Below are 15,655 nucleotides of genomic sequence, written 5' to 3'. Positions count from 1 at the left end.
TCCCTATCCCGAACCCCCAGAAACAAAGATAACATTTGAGTGTGATCTTTACATCTTCAATTTCAGCATTTTTACTAAGGATTCCTTTTTTGTTATTTATGAGACAAGGTCTTGTCAGATATCTTTGCTGTGGCCTTAAACTTGTAGAAAGCCTGCTGCCTCCACCTCCCAAGTGCAGGGATAACAACCGTGTGCTACCGTGACTAGCTTTCGTTGATAACTCTTGCTAAGGAAAGAAGATTTAAATTTCACTATTGAAATCATTTTTCTGAATCTTTAAACCACAGGCCATTTTCTCGATTCTGTTTATTATATTGCATGTAACATTTGTATATTTTGACAGTTTTCATAATTTGATTTAGTAGTAAAGTTCTGTATTTTTAGTGAAGTAGAATTAAGTATAAAAGGTCAGATTTGTAAAAGGTGTCAATGTTTGCACATTTATAAGTTTGTGCACATTTCATGTAGGCGTTTATAGGGGACTGGTAGTTGAGGTTAGCAGCCGTGAAGGGATGGCTGACATTACACAAATCACTGCAGAGTTCCCCTGTGCTGCTGCTAGACAGCTGGCAGGTTGTGTTAGTCCTCCCTGGTGAGGTCATCTGCAGCTTCTGTCTCGATTTTCATAGCAGAAGGAAGAACTGGTTCAACAGCAACAGGGAGGGCACACTCTCCAGAACAGCATGTAGATATATAACTGGACTCTCAAGGCTGATGCAGGAGTGTCACTGTGAGAGTCCGGCTTCGGCTGCATAGTTCTGAGCCAGCACCATCTACAGAGTGACACTGTTTCAGAAACAAAACAAACAGCACACCTCTGGTGGCCCTCAGGAGCTGTAGACAGGACCACCTGTATGAAGCCTCTACTCTCTGTGGGGCAAAGACTGGAGAGAACCTTGAGCTGGAAAAAATAATTAAAAAAAAAAAAAAGAGGAAAGTTAAGAGAAAAGAAAGGTAGCTCTCCTTTAACCTGCATAAACTCTTTGAAGGCTTTCTACAATACCTTCGGGAAAGTGGACTTACAGTTTAAAGAGATAAAACTTTATCCCTGAAGGGTTTTAGTGGCTAAGACTTCTATATGAAAAACTCCAGAATCAGACCAAAGGATGTTAGGGTGACAACTGCTAAAATCATTTAAATGCTGATCTCCTTAGCTGTGGGAGGTGGCCTGTTAAGGTTGATGGGGTAGCTCAGTAGCCACATGCTGGAAAGGCTCTAAAGCATCACTGAGTAACCTTGGCCTTGTGTGAGTTAGAAAATGACTGCAGGCACACTGTTAAAGTGTGCAGCCCTTACAAAGCAGGCAGCTTATTGACCAGTACACTTCATGGGCTTTGGCTATGGACAGTTTGTGGAAACCTTGACTGTTACTCTGTGGTGTTGATCGTTACTGTTACTGTCATTTAAAATTAGGATCTAGCTGCAGTTTCACTAGAACTTCCAGATCTTCTGAATTCGCTCCATTTCTGCAGTCTAAGTGAAAATGAAATCATTTGTATGAAGGATACCAATAAATCTTCTGATGTAAGCAGTAGTCCTCTAAATCAGGTAACTAGAGGATCATTTCTAATCTGCTTTTGGGGGGCAGATTTTTACTATATTTGCTTAGTAATAGTAAGGGATTGAAGCTTTCCTTGTTTTAGTCTCAAGGAAATGGTATTGATGAAAGTCTAACTCACAAAGCATTGCCAGCCTTGAAGTATAAAATTATTTTGATCATTGCGTATAAACTAAATTCCTGCCAGCAAAGTTCCGTCAGTGGTGTGCAAGCACATAACTAATTTTTAGTGAAATATTCCTGTTCGGATTTCTTTGTACAACTGGAGGGACTGCTCCTGCTTTATGCCCATCTTACACACATTTATATGTGGTGCAAACTGAACGGACTTCTTGTTAACTTTCTAATGAACAATCTTCCATGCAAAATGTTGCTTTCATAAGACAGCCTTTATTAAGTTCATCACTAAATATTTTTGATAATGTACCAAAGAAAAAGGCTTTTCATTTTAGGAAGTAAGATATCTACAATTGTATGAGTAGGTTTACAATTGGGAGAACTCACTCCAGCTATGAAATACTGTCCTTTGTGAGGTCTAGTGGTTCGAGCTGTGCCTGGTCTTCTGCATCATGTGGTTCAGTTTAAACACTTGCTTTGTTTGCTGGACGTAAAGGGCGATGAGCTGTTACATTTGCTTTCTTCTTTGGAAAAACAAATCACTTATCAATGTCTGCATTTAAAATGCAGTGCGTATAGGGAAAACAAATGGCTCATGTTCTTAATTAGAGCTGTGACCATTATAAGTTTTAATACTGGAAAAATATAAGTTAAGTTAAAAGCAGTTCTTTTGTGGTAGAAGGAGGTGACATGTTGGGGTCTATAGGGAAGTGGAATAACAAGTAAACTGGAGTCTGGTTTCTGCCCAGTCATAGAACAGTGGGTGAGATTTAAGGAGTAAAGAGGACGTATTACAAACGCACAGTCATAGACGTGCTAATAGGTTCTTTTCCATGTAAGGAGATAGATTGGGGAGAACTCATACACAAGAGAAAAAAATACTGGAAATGAAAAATATTAAAGTAAGATTTAAATAAAAATAAGTATATATCTTTAGATAACTTCAGGAAATTAAATACTTAAAATCATTAAACATTATAGAATGAAGGAACCTTTCAGGATGCATGCACTTCTTGCCCCTACCCCTTGAGATTTATTTATTTAAAATTAAAACTGATTTTTACCATCTTTCATCTCTCCCAAGAGTCACCATTCAGGAATGCTTTGTGTCATGAGAGTGTCACCTACATTACCAGGACTCAGAATTGATTTCATCTTTAGTCTCCTAAGTAAATATGCTGCTGGCATAAGACACACCCTGGACACACACTTGCACGAGAAGCTCCACCTTGAGACCACTGATGAAGATGACGATGACACGAACCAGTCTGTGTCTTCCATAGAGGATGACTTTGTCACTGCTTTTGAGCAGTTGGAGGAGGAAGAGAATGCAAAGCTGTGTAACGACGGTGTGTGGTTTACTAGACTGTCCTGAAGTAGATCGGAGTTGAAGCTTTGGTTTTGAAGTTTTAAGGAGACTTAACAATTGGAACTTATTTTAAAATCTGACCTAGTTTAAACATTTTAATAGTTTTTTTTTAATTAAAGAAATTAATTTTCCTGTGACATTTAAGTTCATTGTTATGGTTGTATTGTTCAAGCCTCGATTACCTCACAACCTAGAATCTAGCACTCTGCTGTGTTCAAATGTTGAAGTGGTTAGCTGACAGTCATTAGTAATTTTCCTAACAAATGACAAGGAATTGTGTTTCCCATAGGCATGTATCTGAAGGCATAGGGTAAAATGGGATTATTTAATTAAAAGGTGAATAAATAGTATATAGAAAACATTTGTGATAGAAACATTTTGTGCTTAATGTCAGTGTTTTAAAACAAGTTTTCTAGAATAATGTAAGAATTTTTTCTTTTCCCATAGAAATGAATATTGCTACACTAAGGAGCCGGTGTGATGCTGCCTCTCAGACTACTTCAGGTCACCATTTAGAAAGCCATGATCTTAAAGTGCTGGTTAGTTATGGATCACAGAAGTCTTTGGCTAAGCCCTCACCTTCAGTAAATGTTCTGGGACGCAAAGAAGCTTCTGTGAAAACATCAGTTACAACATCGATTTCAGAGCCCTGGACTCAGAGGAGTCTCTACAGGTCACCCAGTGCCTCAGATAAAGGCAAGGACACACAGGAGACATTCTTTCCTCCTTCTCCTGTCCACTCGTCAGAGTCTGAGTGCTCAAGCCCAAGTCCTGTGATTTTTTTGGATGAAGAGGGATATCAAAAAAGTTTAAAAGCGAAACTTGAGCTGCCTGAAATCCCTGTGACAAAAGATGATATAGAGGATTCAGACTCAGAAGTGAGTGAGTTTTTTGATAGCTTTGATCAGTTTGATGAACTAGAGCAAACTTTAGAGACTTACCTGTTCATGGAAGATCCTGTCATAGGGAAGTCATCACAGAAGATAGGGCACAAATATGAAAAGTCTTGTATGAATCCTCAGAAATTCAAGTTTGAGCGCCCAGCTCTTCCAGCTAATGTTAGAAAGCCAACACCTCGCAAACCTGAGTCTCCATATGCTCACCTGTGTGGTGCTCCAGATTCCCCTCGCCCAGTGGTGGCATCAGAGGACAGTGGCTTGTTTAGCCCTATTCGAACCTCTGCTTTTAGTCCCCCTGGAAGCTGTCCTCCTGCTGAATGCCTTTGCCAAACAGATACTAGTGAAAATAGGAATCATGAAAAGTACTGCACTTACGAAGATTATGCAAATAATCTTTCATGTGAAGTACTAGGCTCAGTTCTTCATACTCAACATGCAAACACAATGTCAGATATTAATAGTATTAAAAGGGGAAGAAATAATCCTGTAACTTATAAGCATGGAGACTCTGATCAAAAAAATAAATGTAAAAAATCTTCAGTGATTACCGATAGCGTTCAGAAGTTTGCAGCAGATCTTGTGGGAAAAAGTTTTGGCAGTGCATTTAAAGACTTACAGAAAGGAGTTTCTTCATGTACCAATGCACTGTGCCACCTGGCTGTCAAATTGACATCATCCATATTTCAGATGGCATTTAATGAACTAAGAAGGCAGTGTGCATTTTCATTAAAGGAGCGAGCCATTGGTAGCCTGGCCAGTCTTTTGGTGAGCGAAGCCTTATCAAATGCCTTGAAAGACTTACAGTATGTGAAAAAGCAGATGTTTACAAACACAGTTGCTAGGTTTGCTGCAGACCTGGCTGAAGAGCTTGTTTTTGAAGGTATCATGGAAGTGTGTCAGTTTTCATGTCCTCAGACACCTGCATCTTCACAGTGTCAGTCATTTGACTTTGAAGACAAAGTCGTGAAGTCATATGCCAAAGATTTGTCTGAATCTGTAATACAAGAAGCATTCATAGAGCTGTCACAGACGGACGTGACCTTCACAGCAAAGGCAGCAGTTAATGTTTCTATGGGTAGTGTCAAGTCCGTGAATGCAGAAAATGCAGTGCCACCTGCGCAGACCCTTACATTCTCCTCATCCTTTAGCAGTCAAGCAGTTATGATGACCAAACCAATGCAGGAGCATAAGAAGGAATACACGGTACAGCAGGCTTTGTTTTGTACCTCAGGAATTGTCACTTCCATACCAGTGCCCTTGGCAGGTAGTGCCCTTCTCCCATATCACGTGTCATCTACTTTGTACCAGTCCAAGTCTCTGTCATCGTCTGAGCATAATAAAGCAAATGGCGGTTCTCCCCAAGAGCACATTGCCATGGAAAGCAGTGCAGAGGAAGTGGATTGTTTTAAAAACACCTGTCTACCTTCAGAACTCAGTCCTTGCAGCCAGAATGACTTCAAACCAACTAATGGTGATATCGACATGCAGAGTCCTTCAAAATTAATGAGTGGCTCTATGATTATTAGCAACTTTTCCACAGCAATGGTACATACAATAGTAAATGAAACCTTAGAGTCCATGACATCCTTCAAAGCCACAAAACCTGTTGATACAAATGCAGATTATTTAACTAAAACAATAAAGGGAAAAGCCTGTTCTTTTTCCCTTTGCGACCAAGCAGCACCACAACAGAACAAAGCTAGCAGTAAGGACATGTTTGCTGAGCATTTATCAAAGTCTATTATTAAACATTCCCTGGATAAAAGCAAGTCAGTCCTTCCAAATATAGATAAAAAACCAGTTAGTAAGGAACACATGCTTGTTCTTGGAGAAGAATCACAGTTGACCTTGGGGGAAACTCCCAAATTCCTTGACTTTTCAGATAATTCACCTCAGTATTGTGTTCCAGAATGTAAAGATTCTGTGGGTTTTGGATTTTCTTTAGAGGCACTGCCACCTTGTTCAATGATGACAAGTCAGAAATCTGACTTGAAGGGAGTTATGAAGGATAAAGTGGTAACAAGACACAATCTGACTAATACTGCGTTTGAGCCCTTGTCTTTTGGACAGGAAAGCTCTTTCCGTCCCTCACAGACTTTATCATCTGCAGTGCTTACCTGTGTAGATAGTTTGCATGTGGAAGATAAGCAGAAAATCAGAGACAGAAATGTGATACCTGATACTCCCCCATCAACACCTTTAGTACCATCCCAGACTAGTTCTGAATGGGACATCAAAAAGTTAACCAAACAACTCAAAGGGGAGTTAGCCAAAGAATTTGCTCCCGCAACACCACCTTCGACACCTCACAACTCATCCGTTGGTAGTTTATCTGAGAATGAACAAACTACTATAGAAAAGGAAGAGTTCATGCTGAAACTCATGCGCTCTCTTTCTGAAGAAGTTGAGAGCAGTGAAGGTGAGGAGCACCCAGAAATGGATGTAAAGTCAGAGCATTCAGGGAAAAAAGGTCAGTTTGCAGACGCATTAGCTACACACATCATTTCTCTTGCAACTGAAGTGGCAGCCTCCCACTTAGATCATGAAATCACTCAAGAATTCAAGGTTCAAAACTCTCACTTAACTGTGCCAAGTCAAAGAAGCATGCTGCCTGCTCTAAGTCACTCAGATGAAAGCATACAGACGTGCAGTTTTGCAAGTGATATGGCAGCTGGTGTTATTGCAGAAGCCGAGAAAGTTGCAAACACTAGAAGTTGTATGCTTTTCGGGCATGAGAGGACCATTTGTCATGTTGAAGGTGATCGAGGTAAAGCAGAAGAGAAGCTGGATGTGGAGGATATTGCACATCCAAGAGAAGTAGAAACGTGTGTTCTTTCATTACCAAGTTGCATGCCAGGTCTGACATACAAGTATCCCAGCTGTGAAAGTGTGACTGATGAATATGCTGGGCACATTATTCAAGTGCTGAAACAGGAAGGTGGCAACAGTGAGCTAATCATGGATCAGTATGCCAGTAGATTGGCCTACCGTTCTGTCAAGTCAGGAGTACGAGAAGCAGCTAAGACAGTAAAAGTGAAGTGCAGTTTGAAACTCTTCCCTATGCACACCTCTCATGTGAAAACAAACAAGGAACTGTTGTTCTCAAGTAAAGAGCATCACCAAGAAGTAGATAAAAAAAGACAAAGAAAAAAATATGGCAGCCATCCTTGCAAATACCAGACATGTGACAGGACACAGGATCCATGTAGAAACGAACTTTCTGAACTGTACAGGTTTTCAGCCTCTCTTGCTAGCAGCATAACAAGAGATGTAAAGAAACAGCTGACAGCACCTAAAGTTGACTTGCCAAAATCCTCAACAGACTGTTGTCTTTTTGAAAAATCTGAATGTGTTGACAACAGAGAGAATGTTACTGGACCAGAATTTTCAAAGTCGTGTCAACCTTTACAAAACCATGGACTTTGCCAGAACACAAGCAGTTTAAGTGGGTATAGCTGTGGAGAGAGTGCTCACACTGTAGAACAGTATGCTAGGAAAGTAGTGGGTGACACTTTAGAGCTAAGCTTAGGACCTGCAGTTTTCCTTAATTCAGAGACCACAACATCACCAGATAGGATTACTTATGCAGAAAAATTGTCACCACTTATAAATGAAGCTTGCAGATACTGTGACCTTAAGGAATCCCATGGTTGTATCAGAAATTCTGCTCAGCTCTTTTCAAAGCAGGGTCCTTGTGCTAGTGCTAAGCCAAGTTCACATTCAAAACTTAGTAGCATCCGCCAGAAATCAAGAATTTTTCATCTTGATGTTCCTCAAATTCATGTTAATCTTGATAAGAGGGCGGTGCTTGCAGAGAAGATAGTCGCTGAAGCTATTGAAAAAGCAGAGAGAGAGTTGAGCAATACGAGTTTGGCAGCTGATAGTGGAATTGGACAAGATGGCATTAGCTTTGCTGAGAGCCTTACCACAGAAATCATGACCACAGCTATGACAAATGCCGGGCATGCTGTTAGCAGGTAGGTTTCAAATTTTCTGTGGAGTCTTACAATAGAATGAAAAGCTAACTTTGCCCTATAAGTTTTAGGTTCTGTTCATAAAAAGACTACTTATTTTCATTCTAACTTAACAAAAATTTTCTGTCGCATTTGTATGTGGCTTCATATCCTGTGCATGGTTTTCATCTGAAATTTTTGTTTCCCAGTTCCTTTTGAGAGAAATTATTCATTTACAGGGCTGGAAGATGAGAGAAAGGACAATAACATCAATTCACAGAACTAAGAAACAGGTAAATAGAATAAAAGAAACTGGTGAATTTTATTTAAGAATTCAGACTGATATATTTACTACTTTGAGATTAATGTCTCTTTCTATGGTTGAAACAACTTGGCACACATGGTTTTTATTCTTCCTTGTTCACAGCAGCTCTAGAAGAGGATACTAGATGGTCATTCCTAAGCCCTTACTCCCAGGACCCAGCAAATAACGTTGCTATTCATTCTTCAGACTATTCGTTTTCTTCCTTAGACCTGGCCAGTAATGTACCTTATGTTCTTCTTTAAGCTTGTTTTTATCCAGGCTGGTATTCGGAGATTCTCTTTGTATTTCTGTTCCTATGTCTCCTTTAAGCGTTGTGCCAGGAGTCTGTAAGTTCTGCAGAGTCCCTTCAGTTGCATGTAGTTCTACCTCATATTTTATAAAGTTAAAATGATTTAAGATTGAAGAATGATTGGTTCAAATAGATTATTCACTAAAATGTTAACTGAATTGTTTCACTAATGTTCCTTTTCTCATAAATGTTTGATTAATGGAAGTAATCATAATGGTAGAATATTATAATAGGATATTACAAACCCATAACGCTCACCAGGGTACCATATGAATATCAAATAGGAAAGCATATGGTAGTGGAATTTTATAACAATAATGGATCTATACTTTATTTTTAATTACCATGAGTCCAGTTACCTAGCAGTCATTACAAACCCTCCTTTTAGCCTCCTCCTGTGAGTCATTTTCTTAAAAATGTGACAGGTAACAAGAAAAAGTGTTAAATAAAATAAAGTTGTGGTAAGATACCTGTGTTTGGGATGCCAAACCTAACCCGGTTGTTAGATCTTAAATGCAAAGTGAGAAGCTCCTTAAAAATGGGAAGGGCAGTTCAGGGCTTATTTTAGATTTTAGGGAGATAAATTGAAACAGGAAAAAAAAATGTGTTCTCCAAGAGCTGGGGGATACTGTGTTCCAAGCAGAGGGCTGGGGTTGCCTGTGTGTATTGCTGTAGAATGACTACTCAGAGGATAGCAGGTAAGAATGTTGACATTGTGAGGGACTAGCTTATACATCCATGATGTTCTGAAGCCAATGGAAGGTTTTGATCAGAAAACTGATACTTTTTCTCTTCATACTTAAGCTTCAGCTGTGTTGACTATATACAGATGGAACAATTGGTTTAGTCTTTTCTTTACTGTGCCAGATGAATGTCTGTTTAAATTTTTAAGACAGGGTCTTAACTATGTAGCCTTGACTGGCCTAGAATTATGTAGACCAGGCTCGTCTCGAGTCACAGAGATACCCCCCTGCCTATGATCATGTTCTGAAGAGATTTCCCAGTTTGAATATAGGCTTGGTTGACACGGTTAGAATTTCAAACTGCATTTCTTATACTAAAAGCCAGAAGGAAGTTCTCCTAGATTCAAATGAAGATACTATTTTTATAGGGCAGATGATGTGCTTAGAACTTGTAGTAAAGTGTACTTCTGCTCAGTGTCCTGTTGAAAGTCTGCAGTGCTTTAGACGGAATGTGCTGGACACACAGGTATCATCCAGGTAGCGGGTGTGCTCCTTGCCGTGCTCATGTTTGCAGATACAGTGATGTGTTCAGGGATATTAGTATGAGCACGGATGTAATTCCTTAGTGTCAGCTTTATCATCTTATTTCTTTGTCACAACTTGTGATCTTTCAATTGCTTCTTAAAATTATTATCATATGATCTTTTCTTAGTTCAAAAGAAGTAGAAGATTTTCAGTCCACTGAGTCACTTGGCAGCCAACAGATGAATCTTAGTGTTGGTGAGGACAGCACGGGTAGCTGGTCCAACTTAAGTTTTGAGGATGACCATCAAGATGAAAGCAGCAGTTTCCATCATCTCAGTGAAAGGTAACTCTGATTTTATAGTTACTTGACTTAAGAAAAGTGAGCAATAGATTTACATTATTTAAAAATTCTCAATTTGAAAATCTGTTTATACTTCCAACATTTTATTATTCACAATGTGGCTTTTTTGTTGTTTTTAGTTTAATAATTCTTTGAGAGGATGTCTCTCTTCTGGTGTAGCCCAGTCTGGTCTTGAAGTTAAGTTTTTCTCTTAACTATCCAGGGTCTGGATTATAGGCTTGTGGATTGTATTGCCACCCCTGGCTTCTAAATGGTTTTGACACATATTAGATACAGCAAGGGAGCAGAGCTAGTGTTCTTTGGATATGCTGACAGCTGACCTGAAAAAAATATTGCAATACTGTATTTTATTTACATTTTAAGCTTTCATGGATGTTCCGGGAGTATAATTAATCATTCATTAGAGAGTGAGAAGGGTGGTTAGGTATCTGGAAAAGCCATTGCTACAACCCTGTGGTTTTCGTGATACAAGCTAAAATAAATAGTATTGTTAGGGACAGGACTTTTGCAAGGAACAAAATAGTGAGCATTTATGTAGCTTTTTAGATTGAAAATATAAACACTGTATAGGCTTAGATTTTTTCAAAACCTACTTTAATAAGGTTATTACATGCTTTATACCCTTCTCATCTACCAGCCACCAGAGGTAGTGGAAAGAAAAGGTTAATAGGGCAAAGGGGGATGGGGACATGTTTAGACATAGTTCTCTGAGGAGATTCCCATCTTCACTGTCAGGTCACTGACAGCAGTTTAGTTCACAGGAATCAGCAGCAGTGGCTCCATCCATTCACAAACACCATTCCTGAGTCAGCAAGGGCAGTTCAATCCAAAAGAAATAGAGGCTCTGCCAGTCAGTTCGAGTCCACAGACGGGTAAGAAGCTGCCAGAGCACCCCGGAAGTTCTTTGATGCGTTTCTCTTTATGAGGTCGTGGCAAACGATGATCAGCTCAGAAGGCAAGGCGAACCAATGCCACAGTGACGTCAGCTAAGACCAGCATCTGCAAAGCCCAAGGAAGACCAGCAAAGAGTGGCAAGGGGAACCCGTGCCACCGCCTAGTCCACTGTCTGTTGGGTTATACTCGTACCTTTTCCACACATCACGTGCTCTCTAGTAAATCATCACGTGCCTTTTTTCCAGGCAGCTTCCAGAACAACACCATGTGTCTGTTTTTAGGAAAACATCTTCTCATAACACAGTTTTTAGAAAACCACATGCCACAACTGAATCTCCAAAGAAACCAGAAATTTCTACTTTCCATGAATCTGTAATAAAACTAGTTTGTATACTTGAAGACATTTACTTTACATGTAAACTTTCTTGGTTAACTTTGTTTACAACAGTCATCATTGAAATATTTCATTATGATATGGTTTCTTATGTTCTCACCTCTGACTAAAGGCATTCATGGGTTGCTTATGAACTCCCATAAAGCATGTGTCCATGTTAACTGACTACTGGAACAGGAACTAACAGTCATAGTTGGACCTTAGGGAGGGAGAAGCTCTTAGCATGTCTCTACCAGGAGGTATATGTGGACAGGACCTTGTGAGGTTCCAGTTCACCCAGGCCCTTGAACTGTCCTTGCTGAGAGAGAGAAGGAAGACATTGTGAAGTTGGAGGAGAGGGTGAGGTGGCATAAAGAAAGGAGATGGCCTCTGGCCTGGTAGAGCACATTGCCCTAGCCTAAGGGTGAGAGGGTTTATTTTGTACTTGGTTACACTTTTTCTCTCTCTCTCTCTTTTTTTTTTCCTTACTTTTTTTTTTTTGATACTGTTTTTGTTATGATATGGGAAACTTAAATATCTTTTACAATGTGGATGCAAACAAAAAATAGTCTTTAAAATGGGAACAGTAGAGCAAGTTTGCAAATTATGATTTTCCCTATCTATATCTACTATAATAACACTTAGGTTTTTTTTCTTTCTTTAAAAAAAGCAAGCTTCTAAGACTTGAACAAGAGTGACATTGCTGTCTAGGACAGTTAAACTGGGAAGAAACCAGTGGTCTGAAGAGAGTTTGTGGAAAGCTCAGTAACTAGAGAGGGTTAACTGTTGCAAGAGGGAGTATCCTACTGGGCTCTAGCCTTCCTTCTGCCTGTATTGTTTAGTTTATTAGTATAGATGACTCAGAAACAAGACTGAAGTGACAGCCTCATTACAGAACCAAATTAGGCTAAGGCCAAAGTAATTGTACATAATATGAGCAAATGCATTTAGGCTCAGATATTAATTATATCAACTCAGCTAGGGAACACATCTGGCTTGAAAGTATGTAGTCAGAAGATCTGTTTCATTCATCTACTGTCAGCATGCACTAGTGAACTAGTGATGTTACAGTAGTTTTAAGATTTAGACAGGGAATAGCTCTTAGGACCCATCCTGGGTCAACCATGTGCCTGTTGAATACAGGCTTCCAGAGCCTCACCTCCAGAGATTGACTCAGTGGGCCAGGTGGGGGCCCAAAACCGTGTATTCTTGAGAAGCACCTCAGTGATTTCAGTGTGAGTGTTTGGACATTTGAGAGTGGTAGCCTTACAAAAAGTCTTTTGGTGACCTTTGATGTGACTGCTGTTCTTTCAGGCACAAAGAGCAAGGTTGGCAGTGAGCATTCTGATTTTCACTTTAAATAGGAAGTTCAGTAAAGAACATCAGTTTTAGAACTTAGATTTTAAAAAGGGTTAGGAAGTATATATAATTGATAACAAAGAGAGCTGGCCTGTGTGTGTGATTTTCTTAAATATTTTGAATAGCTTGAAACCTTTTTGAAATTATATATTAGAGGCAAGTGCGATGTTTTATAGCCATAACCCTCTTGGGGGCTGAGGCAGGAGTATTACAAAATTCAAGGCTAGCATGGCAATTTCTCAAGGCCCTCCCTCAATAAACAAACACCCCTCCCCTCAAAGAAAACTTTTTAGAGTTAGGAAGTTATAGCTCAGTGGTAGGTAGAGCACTTATTTACATGTGTAAGGTCTTAGGTTCAGTTCCCAGCACAGCATACATACAAAATTATGTATGTTAGCTCGAGATAGGGTGACCATACTTCCCAGTTTACTCGTGTGGTTCTTGTTTAAAATAACAGACAGTAACCCCTTCTGTTTTGAATGTGTGCTGTTTAGATGAAATCCATAGTCTTAGAAGTAGTCACATTACTACATATTATTACTACATATTATTATTACATATTATTATTACATATTATACATTAGAGATAGATAGTACTTTGTAAATAACCGACTTCAGATCTGAACCACTTTGATAAACAGGAGCAAGAGGAGGTTAGAAAGGCTTCTGTATTTTATTATTAAGTTACTTAGATGCTACTTCTTATGTTCATTTAAATTTAAATGATAGATTTTTATTACTAATTGGATTGAAAAATTATCGTTAATAGAATATGGATGAGAATTTTAATTTTGTGGTTTTCATTCTTTAGAAAATCATTTTCTTAAAGTAGATAGGGTTTGAGATAATAAATTCTCCCCTTTTTGTCTACTCTGTGCTACTGTATTTTCTGTGTTTTAGTTTGCCTAATGACAGACTGGTGGTAAACATCTGGTTGTCTTTATGGTTTTATAATGGAACTATATTTGTTTGAATATATGTTGAAAAATGACTTTGTTACTTCAATGCATTGTAATTTGTGAAAGTTTGATACTGTTAAAATGAAAATGGATAAGTAATTTATTTGGGAATGCTTGGAAACTACTTAGAACTTTAGGTAATCATGACTTTGGTTACCTTGACAACACATATATTAGAGAGGCAAAATTTAGGTTTGTGGGGAGGGGGAAAAAATAAAAAAAAATAAATAAAAATTTAGGTTTGTATCAATGATAAGTTATAATTGACTAGTGGAGAGTGGGAAGTAAAGCTGCTTATCACTGCAAACTAATGTGCTTACTAATTATTTTAATAATTAGAATGATTAGAATTTTTAAGTTGCATGTTGAAAATTTTAATCTGAAAAGTAGCCTATAATTTTGTTTTTGAAAATGGTTGCCTTTTTGTTTTCCCAAACAACGCTTGCTGTAGTTGCAGATATAGCTGCCTTCTTCTTTTGGCTACGTAATTTAAGAAGCTAGAGCTGTGTGGCTTTGGTGACCAGCCAGCCATGCAAATGTATTGCTTAAATAAGCCTTGCTTATTCTAGCTTTCTTCTGAAGAAAATATGTGCTATTTGCCAACTGCTTAGTGTGTGTAATGTCAGAAGTACAGATAATTGGCATATTGATGTAGCAATCTCTTTAAAATAGGATGGCAAGGGCTGTCCGAGAGTTTATCCTACACCTTACCATTGTTGCGTACTGTTCAGAAATCTCAGAGGACCTCAATCTAGGTCTTTTTCCTTTTTAAATTTTCTCCAAACTGAAGAGAAGGAAAGCATATTGCCCTTTTGGTTGTTTTTAATAAGTTACATGTTAAAGTTTGAGATATTAATTTTATCATGCAGTCGTTTGCCATCCTAACAGTTTTGTTGTTTTAATCTTAAAAAGAAATGTAAGTTTAGAATGATTCCATGTTGTTTTGAGGACAATGAAAAGACTCCCTCATCTCCAGCCCTGCCAGTTATCCTTTATGGACTAGCAGTGACAGTCTCTCGCCCCCTCTGTGGATGCTCTACTCCACTGTGGCAGCTTTAGGACAGAAGCTGCCCCAAGGAAACACAGGTGATCTTCACTATCCACTTTCTAGTTCAGCTCTGTTCTTTTCTCCCTCCAGCAGTAATGGTAACAGCAGTAGCTGGAGCAGTCTTGGTTTAGAAGGAGATTTGTATGAGGACAATTTATCCTTTCCAACATCAGACAGGTTGGTCCAGTTTAGACACTTAACACTGATGACTCTTTCATCACTAATGCATGATGTCATTATTCTCAAGAGAGCCAATATGTATCAACCTGCTTTTCTCCTGAATTTTGACATGATTCTGCTCAATATATTTATATCTAATGAAAATTTCAACTAGCTAAGATACGACTGACATCTAATTGCAAAGTGTGTGGCTGTTTGCATGGGTTGCTCTGCTTGCTGTTTCCCATTCTACCAATGATTTCATTAAAAAGAGCTTGCTTCCTACAGGATTTCTGTTCTTATTTTGTTTTGTTTTGTTTTCCTATGTACTTTAATTTTATATATAAGTATAGGAAAATTATTTTAAAACAGTCAATGGCATTAATAGAAGCACTAGTACTCCGTAATTCATGACATTCTATGATATTCAGATAGTACATGACTTAAAACCAGATTAGAATACTTCACCTGAAGTTCCTTGGCTTTAAATGCCATGATAAGGTATGGCTTCTGTAGGAATCATGTGCAGTTCAGACTATAACACGAAATAATGTGAGAAGCAAAGCTTCCTTTTGGTTGCCATTTTCTCCTTTCTAAATGTCATACATCACATTGTAACATTCATTCCTTACTCCTCTTCTGAGAAGTGATTTTAATTCATTACTAATTAAGCTCCCCCTCTTTTTTTTTTTTTTTGAAACTACTCTTGTTTTCTTTGAAAAGTGATGGACCGGATGATAGAGAGAGCGAACAGGAGGATGGTGCTGAGGGTGAGTCACAGTTT

General features: G+C 38.6%; 1 protein-coding gene across 8 annotated transcripts in view; it reads left to right on the top strand.

The window, feature by feature from the left end:
- Akap11 (A-kinase anchoring protein 11) overlaps positions 1–15,655 on the top strand; it is an 87,281-nt gene that overhangs the window by 18,509 nt on the left and 53,117 nt on the right. For 2 of the 8 annotated variants that reach the window (XR_015638136.1, XM_087586421.1), the window contains exons 5-10: positions 1,414–1,548; positions 2,760–3,024; positions 3,492–7,920; positions 9,906–10,061; positions 14,803–14,889; positions 15,595–15,641. Coding sequence is in view for 3 of the 8 variants with exons in the window: in XM_087586421.1 (XP_087442547.1) it covers positions 1,414–1,548; positions 2,760–3,024; positions 3,492–7,920; positions 9,906–10,061; positions 14,803–14,889; positions 15,595–15,641 (5,119 nt within the window). In the remaining 5 variants the exon portion in view is untranslated. 8 annotated transcript variants of the gene reach the window in all.

This window comes from Rattus norvegicus, chromosome 15, assembly GCF_021556685.1.
Source record: "Rattus norvegicus strain SHRSP/BbbUtx chromosome 15, alternate assembly SHRSP_T2T, whole genome shotgun sequence".
Taxonomy (NCBI): Eukaryota; Metazoa; Chordata; class Mammalia; order Rodentia; family Muridae; genus Rattus; species Rattus norvegicus.
This window is presented reverse-complemented; position numbering and strand designations above follow the sequence as displayed.